Below are 22,137 nucleotides of genomic sequence, written 5' to 3' on the forward strand. Positions count from 1 at the left end.
AACAGAGTCCTCAAGAGCAAGCATCCTGTCCAGTGCATGTTTGTCACTGGCAGATGTTTGGTATGATGTAGAGCCCTGTAAGTATTTACAACAAACATTACCAGGAATGTTTGGGAAGATAAGGTACGATAGATTCATTTGGTGACATTTTGCCAGCACAGCATTTTAAATATGGTTTCTTTTCAATTTTATGGTAACATAATTTATGGTGTGCACATCTCATCTTTCTCCCCTACAGACAGGAAGCAAAGGCAGGATTGGTTTGTAGGGACAAATCAGCTAATATATGTAGGTTTTGGTCCTTTGATGGAAAGACAGATATCAGTTGACTGATGTTTAGCGTGGGGATTGATTGGTTTTTTTTTTTTTTTCTTCCAGCCTGTATGCTTCCTTTTCTTGTCATGCTCATACATTCTATGATGGTAATATTTGTTTCCTTTCTCCAAACAAGAAAATTACTACTAAGACTCTAGTGGAGTTCCTTTATTGCTTTGACTTTCTGTGTTCCTAAGTCATTTACCCCTCTGTTTTCCTATTAATAACCACCCTGATAGAATAGCCCAAGTTCACTGAACTGTTATAGTAATTAAGTTGGGACCTTAGTGTACCCAGAGCTCTTGGCCTTACCTTAGCTGATAATAAATTTTTTTGTTTATTTTCATTATTTGGACAGTGAATTGTTGTATTTGTATGAGAGAGAAATCCGAAAGTTTCACCTTCCTAAAAAAACGATAGTGAGTGTTGTGGAAAGCAGTGGCCTTGTCCCAACGTTTTTCGTGTGGAGAGCTTCAGCATCTTTTAGACTTAACCTTGGTTCTTTCCAACATGTATTTCCTTGGGAAGGCTGTTTAGCTTCTCAGTGTCTGTTTCCTTCTTTTGAAAACTGAGAGTACACTTTGCAGGTCAGAAAGGACTCAGCCTTGGAAGCTAGCTGAGTCTACCTGTGGGGTCATTGAGAGGGTGACACCAGCAGCAAGATCCACGCATCACCTTGTCAACAGAAATACCTGGAGAAACCTCTGCCAAGAACCCCTGACCCCTAGAAATAACCAGGAATTTAAGATTGGGAAAAACAAAAACTCTGAGGCATGTATTTTATGAGGCAATTTATATACTATAAAATTGACTCGCCGGGCGTTGGTAGCGCACACCTTTAATTCCAGCCCTCGGGAGGCAGAGGCAGGCAGATCTCTGTGAGTGTAAGGCCAACCTGGTCTCCAGAGTGAGTGCCAGGATAGGCTCCAAAGCTACACAGAGAAACCCTGTCTCGAAAAAACAAAAAAATTGACTTTTTTGACACATGCATTTCACTAGTATTTAATAAGTTCACAAAGTTATGCTACTATGACTAATTTTTTAATTATTTATTTTGATGTGTGTGGGCATTTGCAAGAATGTGTACCATTTGCAGCTTGGAGTGTGTTGTCTGGCTTTTTTCTCATGTTATTTTAGCTGTGTGGGTTCTTTGCACTTCTGGGTGAATTTTATGGTCACCTTAAACTTTCTGTAGAAGAAAGCAGCTGGAGCCAGGTGGTAGTGGTGCACACCTTTAATCCCAGCACTCAGGAACAGAGGCAGGTGGATCTTTTTGAGTTTGAGGCCAACCTGGTCTACAGATCAAGTTCCAGGACAGTTAGGTCTGTCACACAGAGGAAAAACAAAGACAAAACATGACTGGCAGTTTGGTAAGGATTACTTGGAGTGTCTTCATCAGTGTTGGGGGTACTGCTGTCTTTTACCACAGAATCTCAATATATAGATAGTCCAGGCTGTAGTAGAACTTGTGATCCTCCTGCCTCAGCCTTCCCGGTGCTGGGATTATAGGCATTTGCCATCTTAATGATGTTCGTTTTCAGATCTATAAGCATAGATCTTTCCATTGGGTTGGAGTTTTAAATCCATTTAGTGGTGGCTTGCAGTTTGCTAAATTTGTCCCTAAATATTTTAGTTTTTGATGCTATTCTAAATGAAATTAGTTTCTCAAGTTTATATTCTAGCAGTTTGCTGTTATTTAATTGGAGGATTTTTATTTAGTGAGATATATGTAACAAAGAAGTAACTTTTTATCACTTTTCAGTATACAGGAGATTTATTCACAAAACTCACAACATTCTGTCACCACTGTTTATTTCCACAACTTTTTTTTTTCTCTGTATTGTTTTGGAGCCTGTCCTGGAACTCACTCTGTACACCAGGCTGGCCTTGACCTCACAGAGATCCGACTACTTCTGCCTCCCGAGTGCTGGGATTAAAGTGCGCACCACCACTGCCCGGCTTCAGCAATCTTTTTAAATGGTAAAATATTTTTAAATGATCAGATAGGCATATAGGAAGTGTTTCACAGAAGATGAAGAAACATTGTAAATTTTCTCTATTTATTGTTAGCTTTGTTTTTCCATTGTAATTGTCATTTATGTATTCTGTTATGTAAAGAAGAAGATAAATGGGCTGGAGAGATGGCTCAGAAGTTAAGAGCACTGACTGCTCTTCCAGACGTCCTGAGTTCAATTCCCAGCAACCACATGGTGGCTCACAACCATCCATTATGAGATCTGGTGCCCTCTTCTGGTGTGCAGATATACATGGAAGCAGAATGTTTTATACATAATAAATAAATAAAATCTTTAAAAAAAAGATGATGATGATAAATGATTCACTGTAATCTGGAACTGTTAGATGTATATTTATTTATATATGCGTGTGTGTGTGTGTGTGTGTGTGTGTGTGTGTGTGTGTGTGTGTGTGTATTATTTAAGTTTGACTAATTGCTCCTGCCTTTTCCATGGCATTTCAAGGCAACGGATTCCACTAGCCGAGCTGCTCCTGAGAAAGGTGAAGACATTTCTTCGTATTTCTTGAACCCTTCCTTAATACCAGAGTGCTCATCAACAACTGTGAAGAAGAAAGAAGAAGACTTCAGTGACCTCCCCTTTGAAAGCCACAGAAGTATACCGCTCGCTGTGACTGACGCCCTAGAGCATATCATGGAACAGCTCAATGTTTTAACACAGGTAGGCTGACCTTCTGCCTTAGGGTAAGATGTGTAGAGCAGGCCTGGGCATAGCAGGATGTGAGGCTAGTAGTGCAGGGGCAGTTCTTACTGGCAAGGCAAACTCAAATAGTCATTAGCAAGACACTTAGGGCTACGCTATTCTGAGCAAATTTGTACAAAGTATCTCAGAAGTGCTCTCTCTCTCTCTCTCTCTCTCTCTCTCTCTCTCTCTCTCTCGTGTGTGTGTGTGTGTGTGTGTGTGTGTGTGTGTGTGTGTGTGTGTGTGAACACCCTGGGCTCTCTCTGGCATCCTATGTCATCTATGCAAATAGCACAGTACTTTGTGCTATAAATGTTACTTGGTTTAAGCAGTGTTTTATCCTTTGAATTTGTGATGTAATATATTTATATTAGTCACTTTGATAAGAAATATCAAATAGCATAAGAAAAATTTATGGTAAGCAAACACTCCTTTGTAGTATAAAATATTACCAAAGTTTATAGTTTTTCACGGAAAATCCTCTACCAGCTGAGTGTGTAATGTCTCTCTCCAGAGAGTTTCTTCCCCAGGAGATAGTTTGTCTGCCCATTTTAGAATCTTAGCCAGTCTTGAGGCCTTTACCATAGCAAATAATAAGTATGATGGGCCGGGCATTGGTGGCACACACCTTTAATCCCAGCACTCGGGAGGCAGAGGCAGTTAGATCTCTGTGAGTTCAAGGCCAACCTGGTCTCCAGAGCAAGTGCCAGGATATGCTCCAAAGCTATACAGAGAAACCCTGTCTCGAAAAACCAAAAAGAAGAAGAAGAAGAAGAAGAAGAAGAAGAAGAAGAAGAAGAAGAAGAAGAAGAAGAAGAAGAAGGATGGACCTTGAATATTGTTCTAAAAATCTCCCAGCTCTTAGGAGGTATAGACCTAATGTACGGGAAGTCTTGTGTTGAAAAGGAAATGACCATAGTGTCTCTGGCCTGTCAGCTGATTGTGTCCTTTGGAGACATCTGTTGTCCTCCTCACTGTGTACACTTAATCTTTGCTGTGTACAGTATTGGTCAGTGTACACACTGCCATGAGTCATACAGAGCAAGGGGTAAATGTATGAGAGAGAGCAACGTCAGTTTCTTGCCCAGAATAAATATTTCAATCTCAAATACCTCCTGTATAGAATCTCCTCACTTCTCAACACTGGCTCTGAATCTACCACTGGACTGCTAGAAATCTTTTAGGAACTCGTATTTATAAACTATACCAATTAAGAAAAAATGTTAATGATAAATCATCATTTCCATTTGCCCATTGATTAGTCACTGAACCATCACTGAAGGGGATACACCCAGCATTACCAATGTGCCCTCTTGTGAAAAAATAAATCACCAATGGCTCAGGTCAGACTGAGGGTTAGGATCCTGCTGCTAGTCATGGGATCTGCAGAGGATGCTCGTAGGCTGAACAGTATCCTAACTGTGTAGTCCCGATGTATAGACTATTATAAATGCCACGGGCAAATGGCCTGAGCCTGCTAATGGTTGACTGTAAAGAAAAGAAAGGCAGGGGTGTGAAGTTGCAGGTTAAAAGTAACATGCCAAGACTTGAAAATGGGAATGTGAAGTTGCGGTTCCTGGGAGTCCACATTTGGAAATTACAACCATCAGGAAATGTAAGAAAGTTATAAAGGTCAGCATAAATAAAGGCTGGTATAAAAAGGTAAGGGTGAAATTGTGACAACTGGTCTCTTATGGGAAATATAAATAACACTTGTACATTTTGTGTGGCTTCCTGGTCTATATTAGTTTATAATAAAAAGGGGACTGTTGGATTGTTTGGTTTTACTTGCTTGTTTTTTGTTTTGTTTTTGTTTTTGCAAGACAGAGTTTCTATGTGTAGCCCTGGCTGTCTTGGAACTAGCTCTGTAGACCAGGCTGACCTAGAACTCACATAGATCGGCCTGCTTCTGCCTCCCAAGTGCTGGGACTAAAGACTACAGGTGTGCACTACCACACCCGCTGTTGGTTTTGGTATTTTGGTTTTGTTTTGTTTTCTTTTCTTTTCTTTTAAGAAGCTATAAGAGACTGGACAATATCACAGTTATTGTCCCCAAATTTTACATCTGCCTATGACTATATTGTTGTGAAAACATGCAATTAGACTGAAGGAATTTGGAGAGCTAGGCTCCGCCAAGTTCTTTGTGCCCAGCACCAGCATCGCTTAGACATTTGCTCTTTAGTCCTCCAACGACAATGCTAGTTTCCTTACCTAGAGGAGGGAACTGCTGGCCATCGTGGTGTTTTTATAGTAATCTCACTTCCATTTGTCTGTACTGCTGTAAGGAGGGATAGTTCTCTGAAGAATGGACTGTGACAAGATGGCCAGTGGTGACATGTCAGTAGTACCTGAGCCAGGAATCTGTAGCTTGCCTGTGTTGTTTATAGCTTCATCCTTAACCTTAAAGACTTCCCGATCTCCTAGAAGACAGGAGCTCAGATGGAAGGATATTCCCCCAGAGAACTGGTCTTCCATATGCAGCAGCTGTTTTGTTTGTTTTGTTCTTTTTTTCTTCTAACTTCTTCAGTACTTGATAATGTGTCGATCAACAGCCCTATAAGTCAAGTTGGGAGCCCATTTTTTAGCCAGGCTGCGGCCAGATGGATTGATATTCAGGTCCAACAAGATCTGCTGTGGCTCTCCAGGCACCCCTCTAAAGCAGCAGGTTATCAGCCCTGACACCACATCCTTCTCTTTTCCTCCAGACCGTTTCAATTTTGGAGCAGCGACTGACTTTGACAGAAGATAAGCTGAAAGGCTGCCTTGAGAATCAGCAAAAGCTTTTCAATGTCATCCAACAGAGAAGTTGACCAAGAGAGTGTGTGACCACAGGCCAATAAATGAAGATGTATTCACATGTTCAGGCAGGTAGCAAAGACCGTCCACCCCCGACCATGCACTAATTACACAGCTTCTTCAGAGGGTGAGCAATAGAACAAAAGGTTGAAGTCATTTTTAAGAACTAACTTAAACACATAAATCAATGTCAAGAATCAATTTAAGCTCCTCCCAGTAATAATTGCAGTAATAAAAGTTACAAGCATTTAAATTCCCCCACCCCCCATATGATTTGAAATGTCAGTTTTTATTGAAAGTGCAAAGCCCCACCAGGAAAGTAGACAGACCTCTAGATTTCATTGTTAAGTCATTTCAGATTGACCACGTCTAGGCAATTCCTGAAGATAATGTATTTCTTAGGTGAGCACACCCTTCATGTGAAATAATTCACTTCGTTCAAAGAGTATCTTACATGGAGTGAATTGGTTGCTGAGCTGGCTGATATTTCTTTCAGGCCAGAAAAAGTGTTCTTAGGAATGCCTTCACCAGGTGCTCGCAGAGACTTTCCACAGCAAGAGTGAGCTTAACTAGCAGCAGTGCACACGTAGCAGAGCAGGGGTCTTCCTTGCTTGCTGGGAGTGAAAACCACATGAGGCCCAAGTTACAGGCGCACACACTAAGTGGTCTACGACATACTGAACTTTGTGATCAAAGTTCACAGAGATTATGTTTGTGTGATTTCAGTGTGCTAAAAAGCCAAAATGATGAAAAATATATACTCATGTAGGTACATATAAATCACGCATATTATTGCTTAGGACGGTGCTGGTGGCTGAATAAGTATTTTTATTCAAAAAATTGCATCTTCTGTTTTATTTTAATGAATTGTGACTTGACATGAAAGTGAGTTCTAAAAGATCTTGCATGCAAATTAAGAATATTTCTTTGTCTTAAAATAAAAATCAAAGTAGAAAAAGAAGCAAATTCAATGTAGCTAGCTTTGGGCATGGAGAACAAAGACCACACACATCTGTGTGACCCGGGCAAATGCTCTCTGTGAACTGAAAATGAAGCAGACCTGAGAAATCTTTCTCTAAGTAGTTTCAGTTGTGTACCTAGGAGCTGGTTTTACCTTCTATGTCACTGTATACTGTAAATGCCTTTTCTGTCCTGTGTGATTGTCTAGACATTTTTTTACAAGCTCACAAAATTAAATGGCCCTGTATTTTTATACCTTCATTGAGAAGACTACATAAAAAATGAACTGTAATACCAACTTTTGTTTACTCTTTTTTTTTTGTGCTTCCAACAATAGACACTTCTCTTTTAAAAAAATAATTTCTTTTTTTAAAAAAGTGATCTTGTGACTCACCAGTACCAGAAGGGGCCCAGTGCCCCGTGTCTGTAACAAGTGAAGGTGATTGTTGGTGGCCTGTGGCCCCCATTTAGGGATCACTGATCCAGCTTCAGCTGCTTCTGGCCACCTCAGGTGACCACACATTTTCCTTATCATCAAAGAACCTTGATAAAAGGTGACGGGACGATGAGAACAAAAACACCTTTTCAAGAGTGTCATGTTATGATCCCCTACTCTTTTTTCTAGCTCTTAAGGAATCTCCTTGGCCTTCAGCACCAGCATACTGCCCTTGCTAACTGGAATAGTTCCTCCTAGAGCGCTAACACGCATTTGGTTGAAGAGGGTTTTTGTTTTGTTTTGTTTTGTTTTGTTTTTGTTTTTGTTTTTGTTTTCGAGACAGGGTTTCTCTTTGTAGGTTTGGAGCCTGTCCTGGGAGCACTCGCTCTGGAGACCAGGCAGGCCTTGAACTCACAGAGATCCACCTGCCTCTGTTGGGATTAAAGGCGTGTGCCACCAACGCCCGGCTGGTTGAAGAGGTTTTTAAGGAGAAAGCGGATGGTATCAAACAATGTGACAAGTTGGTTCCTTGATTCCAGATATCCCACAGACTCTGGGGTCTCCCACACACTCACTTAAAATTTAGATTCTTGGCAATGGGCTGCTCAGGCATTCTGCTCAGGAGCCATTGCATGAGAAGAGGAGGAAGAAACCTACAACTCAGTAGCTGTTTTCATACTTCCCAAAACGCTTGTGAAGTGGCAGGCCCTCTAAGGTCTGGGCATTGTTCTCAGCTCCGGAGTTATCAGGAAATGGCAGGCAGAATCCCTGCCTGGAAGACAGGTATGCAGGAGAGATAGATGGGTCAGATAACAGTAAGTATCCTGGAGGAAGCCCTGTCTAGGGACAGGAAGTACTGGGAGGGCTCCTACTTCTTCGTGGGAGTCTGCAAGTGAACAGAAGCTGAATGTTTGGAGAACTCCCTCAAGGCAAAGCATTTCAATCAAGAGAGATAAGGACGCCCTACTGCCAGAGGGGAGTTAATGAAGATGACACAGAGGGTTGGGGTTGGGCAGATAATGTGCAGTTAAGATTTGAGCCTTACTATTTGTGAAATGGGAACCACACTCTGTTGCAATTGCTTTTTAGACAGTCTCTCTCAGGAACCCAGCTGGCCTCCTGCCTTGGCCTGGTGAACACTCAGATAGGTCTGTGCCACCATGCCTGGGTGAGACACATGCTTTGTTGGTCCAGGCCTCTTTAGAACCACTCTAGCCAGATGTTCAATGGTGAGAAGCAACAATAGGAGGGAGACAAGTGATGGGCACCCTGGAGTGACCTAGGCAAGAGATGACAGCGGCTTGATTATTCAGGAGATGGAGAAGTGACTGGGTGTTTTGTATACTCTGAAAAGACTTGCTGAAGGGATGAACGGTGTGTCTGAGGCAAAGGAACTAGGAGGACTCCAAGTGTTGGATCTAAGCCATGAAAGAAAAGGTGGTCACTTTATTGAGATGGTGGCAACTAGGAAAGGAATGTGGTGATTGGGGGATGACATTTGGTGATGCCTATTGAGGTTTTTTGCTGGGCGTTGTGGTGCATGCCTTTAATCTCAGTCATTGTGAGGCAGAGACAGGTAGATATGTGAGTTTGAGGCAAGCTCTGTCTACATAGCAAGTTCCAGGACAGCCAGAGCTCCATAATTGAGACCATGTCTGTCTCAATTATGGTTTTGTTTTGAGACAGGGTCTCCTGTAGTCCAGACTGGTCTTGAAGTCCTAATCCTCCTGCTTCTACCTCTCCAGTATATATTCCACATAGTCTCATACTCCCATCCCTTGGTATTAATTGTTTGGGTGAATTGTAACTCAAGAGTCAGGCCTCGCCAAACAATGAAACATTTGAGTTTCACCAGGCCGCACAAGGGAAAACATCTGCAAGGTTAGAGTGCCACTAAAGGTGGTTTGTGATTGGCTAAAGCTCCGGGGTATGATTGTGCTGAGTTGTTTACTGAGGCCATTAGATGGAGGCTGAGGCAGTGCAGTCTAATGGTCTCTCACTTGTTACTTCAACGTGCCAGAGATTAGTTTGCATCTCACTCCCAAATCTCTAATTTTAATTTTGAAATGTAGTTTTTGTTCTCTTTTCAAACTGTACAGAAGGAAATTGTTTAGATGATACGGGCCTGGAATGCCAGCAGCCAGGAGGCTGAGACAGGAAAGTTGCAGGTTCCAGACCAGTCTGGACTTCACAAGGAAGCCCTGAAGCTCTATCTCAAAACACAGAGCAAAACAAAAAAAGATTAAGAAGTTGGGTTACTAAACTTGGTAAAATCTATGGAACAGGATTCTGGGAGAAGAGATTCCTCTTATGGGATAAGACATCTCCACTTCCTGATGGTGTCTCTCTCTCTCTCTCTCTCTCTCTCTCTCTCTCTCTCTCTCTCACACACACACACACACACACACACACACACAAAGATCCATCCGGTACCCATCCTCCCATCCTTTCCCTTTCTGCAATTTCAGTTGGCCTCTTTCTCCACATCCTCTACCTCTTGCTCCATGCTGTGCATCTTAGCCCTGCCTAACTTTTCACCATCTGTTCTCACCCCACCTAGGCTGAGCCTGCTGTCACCCCACCCAATTCTTCTTTGCCTGGAAACCCATGCTCACCTTTTAAAAAACAAAACAAACACCTCACAGGGGAGTTAAAAGATGGCTTTGCGGCTGGAGAGATGGCTCAGAGGTTAAGAGCACTGACTGCTCTTCCAGAGGTCCTGAGTTCAATTCCCAGCAACCACATGGTGGCTCACAACCATCTGTTATGAGATCTGGTGCCCTCTTCTGGTGTGCAGATATACACGGAAGCAGAAAGTTGTATTCATAATGAATAAATAAAATCTTTAAAAAAAAAAAAAAAAGATGGCTTTGCAGTTAAGCACTTCCTGCTCTTCTGAAGGATCCCAGTTTGGTTCCCAGCACCCATGTCATGTGGCTCCCAACCTCCTCTAATCTTACTCCAGAAAACTGGACAGCCTCTTCAGGCACCTGTATACCCACAGAAACCTTATATGGATTGTGTTTCACAAGATTTACTTTCTCTTGTGCTTCTCTGGCATTCTCTCCATGTCTGCCCTGTGACATAGGCTGCAGTGTGGCCGGCAGCTCTGCCTTCTCCACTCTGATTTGACTTTCTCAAAAGGCAGGTATTTTCTTTTTTATATATAATTTATTTTTATTTTATATGCATCAGTATTTGGCCTGCATGTATGTCTGTGTGAGTGTGTCAGATTTATTTTTATTTTATGTGCATCAGTATTTGGCCTGCATGTATGTCTGTGTGAGGGTGTCAGATCTTGGAGTTACAGACACTTGTAAGCTGTCATGTGGGTGCTGGGAATTGAACCCAGGTGTTCTGGAAGAGCAGCCAGTGCTCTTAACCTCTGATCCATCTCTCCAGCCCCAAAAGGCAGGCATTTTCATCTTTAACATTGTCACTTGGTTCATAGTAGTGGCTCAACAAAGGGCTGTTGAATAAACGAGTGTTTTCATTTTGGGTATTTTCAAAATGCAGTCTTCTCTTGGAGCCAAAAGCAGTTTAAAGTAGAGTGAGTGAACTGGAATAGCCTCTGGTAATTTTTTAAATGTGGGATCTGGAGAGATGGCTCAGTGGTTAAGAGTACTGGCTAGTCTTTCAGAGGTCCCAGGTTCAACTCCCATCACCCACATGACAGCTCACAACTGTCTATAACTCCAATTCCAGGGGATCTGACACCCTCACACAGACATACATGCAGGACAACACCAGTGCACATAAAAATAAATAATTTATTTAAAAAATTTAAATGTGGGGCTGGAGAGATGACTCAGCCGTTAAGAGCACTAGCTGTTCTTGCAGAGGACCGGGGTTTGATTCCCAGCACCCACAGCTGTCTGTAACTCCTGTTTCAGGATTCCCTCATGTAGGCAAACACCAATACACATGAAAGCAATTTTTTTAATGTCTATGTATTTGAGAATGAGTGGGCATTATCATGCCCCACTGTTTGTTCCATAACTCAGTAGTCACCTGCTGTCTTTGAAGCCAGATTCAACTTGGGCCATTCTCTGTTAGTGTGCCTGTAGGGAAATATCCACAAGGCTTAGTTTCCTTATCTTTGGAAGGTGAAAATAAGTATGTGCATTCTTTGAGAAGTGATAAGCACAGTAGCTGTCACAGAAAGTGTTTAGTAATTGTTAGTCATTATTGCCATTTGCCCATCGTGTCACTGAGCTCCATTCATAAGTAATATGATTCCCTTTGTCACTGAAAGGGACACAGACTAATATTAAAGAGGTGGGGAATGAAAGTGTGATATTTAATACTATTTAATGTTTCATTTTTAAAAATTCAACAAAAAAGAATACATACATAAAAGAAATTAGCCTTTCATACAAAGAAAACCTTAGGGTGCTGGCCAAATGCTGGCCATTGAATAACTCCAAAGGAACCCAGCCTGCGAATACTAATGCCATGATTATCCTAACTAACGGCTTGGCCAGCCCGGGAAGTGGAGGAGGGAGCTGGATGTGAATCACGTGTCAGTGAGAAGATATGCCCGGAACTCTTCTTCCAGGCCCTTGGGCTACTTGCAAAAAAAAAAAAAAAAAAAAAAAGTATTTGCTCACTGCTTTTTCTGTGAAGATAATCCTGCCCAGACACTCACCTCACATTTCTTCCCTGGGTGGGAGGAATTTCACACATGCAAGGGGACTGGAAGAATAAGCCATCTATCTGTCTCTAGAACTACCATCGAAAGGAAACGGTGACTCAAATATTTAGAGGTTTTGAACACATAGTCATAATTGACCCATGAGCAAATTTAATAAAAACTAGTTGGCTCTACATTAGATTTTTAAGGGTTTGTGCAGCACCAGCAGGTAGTATGCTTATTTTCCCAAATGGCTTACCCATCCTATGTTAGCAGGTCAAAGATTTTAGATTTCACACTCCAAAGGATTTATGAATGAACAGTGAACATTGAACTCTAGAAACATAGTGTGATTTCTGGGTTGTCCTCCAGCTATGACTCAGCCAGGTAACAATTACAGCCCGGGCTTACTAGGAAAATAGGTTAATGGTTTGCCAAGAGAACAGGGGTCAACTCAGGGATGTGGTGTGGGGAGTGTATGTGCATATGACTTTATATTATACAGGTTGATCATTTGTATTTTCCTTGGGATCCAGTCTCAAAAATGTTCCTATTAAAAGCAGACACCCTAGCCTGTGTGGTAGCCCACGCCTTTAATCCCAGCACTCAAAAAGCAGAAGCAAGCAGATCTCTGAGCCAGAGGCCAACCAAGGCTGCATAGTGAGAGCCCTGTTTCAAATATCAAGTCCTGATTTGAGATTTTTACAAAATAAAATGCATTCTATAACTAGGCAATAAGATAAATTGATCTTTGACAAACTTGGAGCTTCGAAAACAAAATTACATTGAATAAAAAATGGATAGAAATATAATTTGTAGCATAATTAGGACTACCAATATCTTTAAAAGTGGAGTTTAGTTCATATACATAATATGCAATTATGCAAAGCCATTTCTGTGTAAGCTAATTTGCCTTTTATCCAAGGAAACAAAGATTGGCCATTTGTGTTCTGAACCACGTGATGTAAAGTTTTAGTCAATATCCTATGTGTCCGACATTCTAAGAGTAAATAAAGTTTTTAAGAGTGAAATGTTGGGCGCTGGAGAGATGGCTCAAAGGTTAAGAGCATTGACTGCTCTTCCAGAGGTCCTGAGTTCAATTCCCAGCAACCACATGGTGGCTCACAACCATCTGTTATGAGATCTGGTGCCCTCTTCTGGTGTGCAGATATACATGGAAGCAGAATGTTGTATACATAATAAATAAATAAAATCTTTTTTTAAAAAAAGAATGAAATGTTTAATAATACAGAAAATGTGAAAACGTAAACATGTCATAGCAAATAATATTTAAGCCCCAAAATATGCTAAAGAGTGAAATGAAAATAGAAATGTTTACAGATCAAATTAGGTGGGGTGTGTGCAAAGCCAGCAAAGTATGAACCAAATGTCTGTCCTAAATGTGGTGTAGCCACAAGTGAGAAAGCAGCACAGGAAAGCTGAAGTAGAATAATTGGCTTCTTGAAAATTTTACCATTAATCATGGATCACAAGAGAAAACACTTGGTTCTCTTCAGGAGGAATTTAAAATGTGGTAACCTTTTAAGACCTGCCATTACAATGCATGGTGACAAGTTGGACTGTAAAATCTGAGAAACAAGTCTAACAGAAATGTATTTTATGTCACTGTTTCGGGAACTGTTAGTGGCTTTGCACGGTGGCTAAGTGTGTACCTTTCATCTAGACTCAGGCTGGCAGAAGATGGATGAGCCAGGCTGCCAATCCATGGCATCTCTCTCCCTCCCTCCCTGATGCCAGCCCTCCCTCCCTCCCTCTCCTCCCTCCCTCCCTCCTCCCTCCTCCCTCCCTCCTTCCCTCCCTCCCCTCCCTTGGACCCGAGGATTGAACCCAGGGCCTCAACCCTCTTTGACACGTTGTCACACTTCATCCTTCTGCAGACTTCAGGCTTTCGATAAAACCTAAGTAGAGCAGAAGGCAGCTTGAGAAGCCTCTGCAAAATTCTGCAAACCACTCACCGTCTTCCTCCACTTACACACATGAGCTCTCACTGAAAATTCATCAGAAACTGGGGCTGAGGAAAAGGAGGAAGAGAGGGAGGGGAGAGTGAAGGCAGGGAAAAAAAATGGTCTCCTCCCTCCATCTCTTTAAAGCAAAAACATATAACAAGACATCTACTGCTTTTAAAATTACTTCAAAAATAGCTTAGTGTCCACAAAATAGTACATGTTGCAAGTTTTGTAGAAAAAGATATGAAGGAAAAAAGCGTATTTTCTGGTAAGACAGTCTTCTGCTTCATTCTGTTTGCCCAGGACCCTCCTGCTGGGATCCTGAGTGGATCATCAGCATGACATGTTTGTGCCACTAGATGCTGGATTTCGGGGAGCAGTCCAAAGTTTCGGGGAAGGACTTTTTGCTGAGGTGGCTTCGGGATACTTTTGCCTGAATTAGTTCTAATGAAACACTATCCTACCTCAGGTTGTTTCCTCTACTTAATCCCTGGAGGAAATCCCTTTGCTTTTCAGAGATAAAAAGTTAGGAGAACAAAGAGAAAGTCGGGGAAGTGCCCGGGCCTTTGCTATAGAATTTCACAGAAGCTTTCCCAAGCCCCAGGATAGAGCCGGAGGGCTGTGCTGTTTATTCCTACACCTGGATTGAATATCAAGGTCTCTGAGATGAATCATTTAGAAACCTAGTGTGGCAGGGGGCCTTTGCTCCTTCAGAACTCTCTAATAATGACTGTGTCAAAGGCAGAAATCACACAGAAAGTTCAAAGTTATTAAATCCCCTTTCTGCACCACTTCCATTGAGCCAGAGTCTGGAGGCTTGTTTTTGGTGTGAAGAGGGGAGAGTGACGAGGAAGGGCAGCTTCAGCCGCTCCAGGTGGCATTCTCCTGCAAGGCAGCACCTGTCTGAGACTTACATCGTGTTCATTTTCAGCTCAAACAGCAATTAAGGCAAAAGAGGCCGGATTTGATGGGGATCCAGATGTGAACAAGAACGTATGAAAGGAGTGGAGGGCCTGACTGTTGTTTCTAGTGCCAGCCACTTTTCCAAGAGCATATCAAAGCCCAGCTCACTCCCAAAGGGCCTTGTGGGTCCAGCAAGGGAAGGAATTACTGTGCCAAAGTAAAAAGCTAGAAATGTGAAACCCCTGAACTGTGTGTATTGACCATTAAACATCTTCCCGTGGTGCTGGTGCTGGTGCAGCAGTTAATATAACAGCAAGTCTCACAAGCAACCTTCTCAACCCTCCTCCCTACATCCCCTACCAAGCTCAACCTTCTTAACCCCCCTCCCTACATTCCTCACTAAGCTCAACCTTTTTTTTTTGGGGGGGGGGTTGTTGAGACAGAGTTTCTCTGTGTAGCTTTGGAGCCTGGCCTGGCCTCGAACTCACAGAGATCTTCCATCTCTGGGAGAAAGGGGAACCAGGAGCAGCAGCCAGTGGTACAAGAAGGGGGTGCAGTGACCAAAATGTCTGGTTTCTATAGGGAAGAGCCTCTGGGGGAAGGGCAGCCCAGCCCCTGGGCTGGAGAGTTCAGGGTATGTTGCAATCCATACCTGTACCGGGTAGGAACTAAGAGATGCTGGGAGAACCTGGCAGCCAGGTCTGCTTTGACATGTTAAATAGGCACCTCAGCCCTGTTTTTTTGTGTGTGTTTTGTTTGTTGTTGTTTTGTTTTGTTTTACATTGAAAGCTAAATCTCCAGCTTCTGTTGAGACTTGGGAGGCCTGGTGTAATGTGTCTCATTTTGCATAGAGCTTTGTTAATATTAGGTAGTCTGTGTCACAGGCAGCAACTTCCGACTCACCTAGCCGTCTGTGTGACCACGCCTACAGGTTTGGTCTGAATCCAGATAGTGTGACTTCATTTCATGGTTTCCCAGATGGGAGAATACAGAACCAGCGAGGTTTGCCTCTTCGTCGTTTTAAGGAGATGAAAACCCACAATGGACTAGTGCCAGTACCCAAGCCAAAAGCCCCGTCCCTCGTTCTCAAGCAGCTGTTCTCCAGCTCTGCCCACTGCTCTCTGCTGCCATCTGTAGTTTGTAGATCTCAAACATCAGTCTTCAATAATCACATGTGAAGTAGAAAGAAAAAGAAAAGCCATCTCTTCCTTGCAATGGGATTAGAACAGTTAAAACGATGTATGAGAAGCATCTCTGGGTACCAACATGAGAAGTTTTTCCTGTATTTTTCCTAACCTCAATAATTTCATATTAAGCTGGTATAGTGGCACATGCCTGTAATGTCGGCACTCCGGAGGCTGAAGTAGAAGACTGCCCACCCTCCAAGAGACAGGGTTTCTCTGTCACTATGGCTGTGCTGGAACTCACTCTGACTCTGTAGCGGAGGCTGGCTTTGAACTCTGAGATCCACCTGTCACTGCCTTGAGAGTGCTGTGGTTAAAGGTGCACTCCACCACCATCACCCCTAGCTTTCCATTCATTTTAATAACAAAGCTTTTTTTTTTTTTTTCTGTTTTTTCAAGACATGGTTTCTCTGTGGCTTTGAAGGCTGTCTTGGATGTTGTAGACCAGGCTGGTCTCGAATTCACAGGGATGCAACCTGCCTCTGCCTCCCGAGTGCTGGGACTAAAGGCATGTGCCACCACCGCCCAACTGTAATAAAGCTTTATGTAGTGAAAAATCCTAAACACAGTGAAACTTGTCACTTTACCTGGTCCTGACAATCCACTTCCATTTCCAAGATACCACTTCCCCGGCTCCCCTGGGCCTCAGATTGCCTATGTGCCCTTGTCAGACTAAGGAGGGGTGAGGGAAAGTCTTCTAGTGGTTCAAGGCCCTTGTTTTTAAACATAGTTGTAGCATACTAAGCAGAGTTCTAGAGGAGAATTCCAGATTTTAGACTGTGGTAGAAAAACAAAAACAAAGCCCTGCCTTTCATTACTTTAAAGATTATCCTAATGGATTAAGTCCTGTGAGGTTTTCAATTATCTGCAGCTCAGTGTGTGTGTGTGTGTGTGTGTGTGTGTGTGTGTGTGTGTGTGTGTGTGTGTATGTGTGTGTGTATGTGTGTGTGTTGAATATGTATGTATGAATATATATATCTTATATGTATTGAGCATTTTGGTTTTTTTCTGGCAATAAATTCAAACACATTACCTTCTACTTCTCCCGGTACTTCCTCAGTAACTTGGGATGAGAGCTAGACTTTTGATTATCTGCTCCAATGGAGAAGGCTAGTGAGAAAAATCAGTATCACATTCCATCCACTGACATTCGGATATTCATCCCCCTTGTTTTCACAAGTTTGATCCAACAATCCCTGGCTTCCATGCCACCGACCACCCTAGAAGAGTCTTTATTCCATCTATCATTCCCAAGATGGGAAGGGATGTGTTGCAATTATGTGCACTCTGCTGGAGACCATGCCACTCAGTGTAGGTTACCTTTTGATCTTCTTTGGTGCCGATGCAGAGGTAAGACAGAACTTTAGAAATGTGCAGTGGGGGAGACTAGCAGGTGCAAGGGGTGAAGACGGCAGATGTCGCCTCACAAAGCTGGGCTACATGATGCAGAGCTGTAGAACAAGAGACAGCAAGACGGGGACAACTCTTCAACTCTAGTAGCTGAAGGATTAAGGATGCTTTTGACTTATTTGCAAGAGCTCAAGTATGTCAACCCAGGGGAGTGATGGAAGCAGGTGATTAAAGTAAAGAGTTATGGTCTAGGCTGAACTACCTGAACCTAAAACCAAGACCAAATGTGGGAACTGAATTGTTTACAGTGACCAAATATTCAGGTCACCTGGTCTGAAAATTTTTAACAAGCTTTGTCCAGAGATGAGCTTTAAGGGACCACTGGGACTCAAAAGTGACCTGGAAAGTTTCAAATTCAATTCATTTCTAGCTTGGTAATGAGTACCAGTTATCAGTAATGTTTTAAATTTAGGTGTTGGTAATGTTAACGTTAAAAAGGTGTGCATAAGGGGACAGAGGATGTGAGAAATGGCTCACTCTGTAAACGTGCTTGCTATACAAGCCCAAGGACCTGAGTTCAACCTCCAGAACCCATATTTAAAAAACAAACCAAAGAAAAACAACTAGGCATGGTCACAAGCTCCTGCATTTCCAGCACTGGGGAGGAAGGTAGACAGAAGGTATTTGTGGTGTTTGCTGGCCAACCAGGCTAGTCTAATGGATAATCTGTAGACCAGAGATTGACCCTACCTCAACAAACACCATACATGATTAGATGGCCCTTAGGAATGATATCCGAAGTGAGTTAACTCTGGCCTCCACAGGCTCCAACACACTTGAGCACATGCGCACGTGCACACATACACACACACACACACACACACACACACACACACACACACACACACACACACACGGCACACACGGTAGGGGGTGGTGATATACAATTAGACAGCAGTTCCCAAGCCTGGGACCTCCTGAGACTCTGAGCTCTAGGACCTCTCATCTACTTTGGGCCAAGAAAGAGAAATGGCCTATGTTGAAGACCATCCAATTTTGTGAAAGCACTGTACTTGTGATATTAATATTGGCTGTTTCACAGGGAAAAAGAGAACATTTGACTTGAATTATCTTCTGCTTACTGTTCAAATGAGATCAACCTGAAAGCTCCAATGTGATTACAGCCTGTCTGACCCACACAAAGTTACAAATGTTTAAATTGGCCAGTGGCACTTGGAAATGGATGCCAGTGTCATAATGATGCATTGTTCGGGTCTTAGCACTTTGCGGGGATCTGTCCTGAGAAGGATTTTCCTTCAAAATTATGAGGCGAAAGGTTAAGATTATGGCTTGAAAGAAAATAACCTTTGGAATTCAAGCTCCAGGGAGGGAGCTGTGAGCAAACTTTGTCCCTTTCAGAAGTGTCCTGAATGTAGGTCAACATTGAGTAGTGTCCGCCAAAGCCAGGGCTTACAGGAAACCTGGGTGGGGCTAGAGAAAGAGGAAAATCCAAGTGTGTGAAAGCATTAAGTAAGAGAAAATGGAGGGAAGGGCAGGGGACGCCTGCCCAGTGGAGGGAAGGGCAAGGGGACGTCTGCTCAGTATGTGTTGGGTTTTCTTGTCTCTTTTGTTTTTTTCCCTTGTGTGTTGTACTGGAGTGGAATCTGGGGACCCCCAGATGCCTCACAATTGCTTTATCGCTAAGCCATATCCCCTTGCTTGTCTTCTTGACCTCTCATCGCCCCACATGATGGAGCACCTGTCTGTGTTCTCTGTCCTCCATCCCAAAGAGGAAGGTATTATACACAGGGGACTCCTTCCTTGCCTTAGACCAGGTCACCAGAGATAGAAAACCGCACAGAGCTCCACTCATTCCACTTCCCGATTCTGAGGACATTCCAATGGCCATCCCACCCACTTGCCCCATTGTAAAAGTAAGTGCACACGAGTGGTACCCTGTACTCACTGGAATGAGTCCAGATGAGTCCAAGCCAGTGGGACAACGACACTTCCCTCTATGAGGTGATTGTGTCTTCCAGACTCTGAATGTCATCCAGATGTGTTCCGGGTCTGTCTGGCTGTGAAGGGAGACGCTTTTGATTTTGCAGTCAGTTGGTGTCTATCCTCTCAGCTGGAAAAGTTACCTTCTGTAGATTAAGTATGCATATGGGTCTCAGCACACAGGTTCAGGACCACTTGCAAGTCTGTACTGTTTCCCCACAATGTGAGTTCTGGGGATCCAGGCCAGCTCACTGGGCTTGGTGGTAAAACATCCCTTACCCTCTGAGACATCTTGCTGGCTCCAAACATACGTGGATTTATAAATTCCCCACCAGGAACCCTATGTGAACCATTACATAGGCTTCTTTAATCTAGGACCCACAGGAGTTTCTCTGTTTTTGTTTTCATGAAATATATGAGTATTTTGAAGACCAGAGTTTGGAATGCCATAATGGATTGTCTCCAAGCTTTATACCTTAGAGTGGAAAGAAAACAAGAAGCAGAATTTCCCTTTTCCCAGATCCACTCCTGAGCTCTGAGGGCGGCTTACTATGCGGGCACACACACCACCATTCCTCCAGAGCCATAATCCGGCTCAGCAAGATCTGCAGATGGCTATGACACATGCCCTTGTCTGAGATTCAGGTGTTACCATATATCTACTCAGCTACACTTTTAAGCGTGTCTGTGTCTATGGAGAGATTTGCAGAGGCTTTTATGAACATTGTGAGCAATCTCTTGACAGCAATGATTAAGTCACCTAATTGTGTTTAAGATGAACTAGGTAGGCCAGGCACAGTGGTGCATGCCTTTGGTCCCAGCACTCAGGAGGCAGAGGCAAGCAGATCTCTGAGTTTGAGGCCAGCCTAGTCTACAAAAATTTCTAGGGCATTCAGGGCTACACAGAGAAACTATGTCTCAAAAAACAAACAAAAAACAACAAAAAAGCCCCACTTACTTTACTTTCTATTTTTAAACAGAAAAGATGAAAAATATACAAAGGATTGGTTTTTGTGTGCGTGTGTGTTGGTTTTTTTGATGTTTTGGTGTTTTGTTTTGTTTTTTGAGACAGAGTTTCTCTGTGGCTTTGGAGGCTGTCCTGGAACTAGCTCTTGTAGACCAGGCTGGTCTGGAACTCACAGAGATCGCCTGCCTCTGTCTCCCAAGTGTTGGGACTAAAGGCGTGTGCCACCACTGCCCGGCAAAATACACAAAGAATTGTAATTTACTTTTTACCCAAACTCTCCCACTGCTAAAGTTTTGTCAGCTTTGATTGATCCCCATCAAAGATCTGTCAGTCATCATCTTCCTGAGACAATTGAAAACGAGAGACATGGTGCATCCGGCCACTGGAACTTTCAATGGGAATTTCTAATAAGGACATCTACATAACCACAGTTCAGTTGTAAAAGCAAGAAGTTAGGACTGGATGTGGCTCAGCTGGTAGAGCGCCAGCGGCATATAAACCAGGTGTGGTGACACACACCTCTAATCCCAGCAATTGGGAGATGGAGGTAGGAGCTTGAGTGTTCAAGGTTCCTCAACTACAAAGTGAGTTAGAGGCCAAAAGCAAGTCAATGAAAACAGGAAGTCGGCACTTGTATAGTACTGTTATCTAAGGCCACAATGTAAAACACCCATTCCATTCACATACACATTCTGGTATGCACAGAAAACTAGGGTTTCCTTCTGTTTCTGAGATGCAATCTGAGACTGTGTGTGACATTTTCTTGTGATGTCACTAATCTGCACTGACTCTGCAGTCGTGCTTTATTTTCATGACCTCTGTATTTTCCAAAGTTTGACTCAATATTTTGCAGGATTTAAGTCTGTGTGATATGTCCCTGTGATTGATACATGCATTTAGCCAGGTATGAGGCAAAAGCCATGTCATGTTTCTTCAGAATGTCATATCAGGGAACATGCAAGGTCAATTTGTCCCAATTTTGATTGCATTCACCTTGCTCTTGAATCAAAACCAAGCAGATATTCTTGACACAGTAGAGCGGAGGTTGAATGTCACCACTTCAAGTATAACAGTTGTCCTTGCTCCAGCCCTGTACAAGAACAAGAAAAAAATAATACACCCAAGAAAGTACAGTACCGAAGTAACCATATTTCCTCATCTTAATAATTTCCTTGATTAGGTGTGGGAAGAAAAACACGATTTATTTTTTCTCTCCTAATGGAAAAGGATGTATTATGACTGACACTTTCAGGAAGTACCAAGTTTGCTGTTAAACTAATTATACAATGTGATTGTGTAATCTCAAACCATGAGTTTCCTCTAGGTCATATTTATACTGCCTATCCACAAATCCATTGATCCACCCTGCTTACTGTAGCTATACCTAATCCTAATCCTACATGAGTGTCAACTTCCAAATGCGTCCAGTGTAATCCAAACATACAGTAGCTGAGAGGAGATCATATACAAGTGTGGTGCTGGAACTGTCAGCTCTGGGGAAGCTGTTTCCAAGCCATGGCCTCCTGCAGAGCCAAGACCCCTCCCTGAGGAAGAGGCTGCACCAGGAGCCATAGAGCTGGGCCTAGGGAACCAAATCATTTAAAAGAGAGATAGTTGAGAGTTGTCTAAAGTCATGTCAGAAGTGATACACATTTAAAATTTAAGTTATGAACGATAGATCAATAAAAGCAAAATTCTTTGTGATGTTATATTATCCACTTCCCTTATTTATCTTTTTGTTGTGGTGGTGGTTTTGGAGAATTGTTTAATGTTTTATGGTTTGTGGTTGTTTCTCTGAGACAAGGTTTTCTTTTTCTTTTAAAGATTTATTTATTTATTATGTATACAGTGTTCTGCCTTCATGTATCCCTACATGTCCAGAAGATGGCACCAGACTACATGACAGAT

The 22,137-nt window shown here is 42.7% G+C and overlaps 1 protein-coding gene across 2 annotated transcripts in view; it reads left to right on the forward strand.

Moving 5' to 3' along the window:
* The window catches only part of Poc1b (POC1 centriolar protein B), a 96,205-nt gene extending 89,119 nt beyond the window's left edge, over nt 1-7,086 (forward strand). For both annotated transcript variants that reach the window (XM_027394138.2, XM_027394139.2), the window contains 2 exons: nt 2,796-3,011; nt 5,738-7,086. In XM_027394138.2, coding sequence (XP_027249939.1) covers nt 2,796-3,011; nt 5,738-5,842 — 321 coding nt within the window. In that variant the 3' untranslated portion in view covers nt 5,843-7,086. The remainder of the gene's footprint in view (nt 1-2,795; nt 3,012-5,737) is intronic.
* Nucleotides 7,087-22,137: the final 15,051 nt, after the last annotated feature.

The sequence above is a fragment of the Cricetulus griseus genome, assembly GCF_003668045.3.
Source record: "Cricetulus griseus strain 17A/GY chromosome 1 unlocalized genomic scaffold, alternate assembly CriGri-PICRH-1.0 chr1_0, whole genome shotgun sequence".
Lineage (NCBI taxonomy): Eukaryota > Metazoa > Chordata > Mammalia > Rodentia > Cricetidae > Cricetulus > Cricetulus griseus.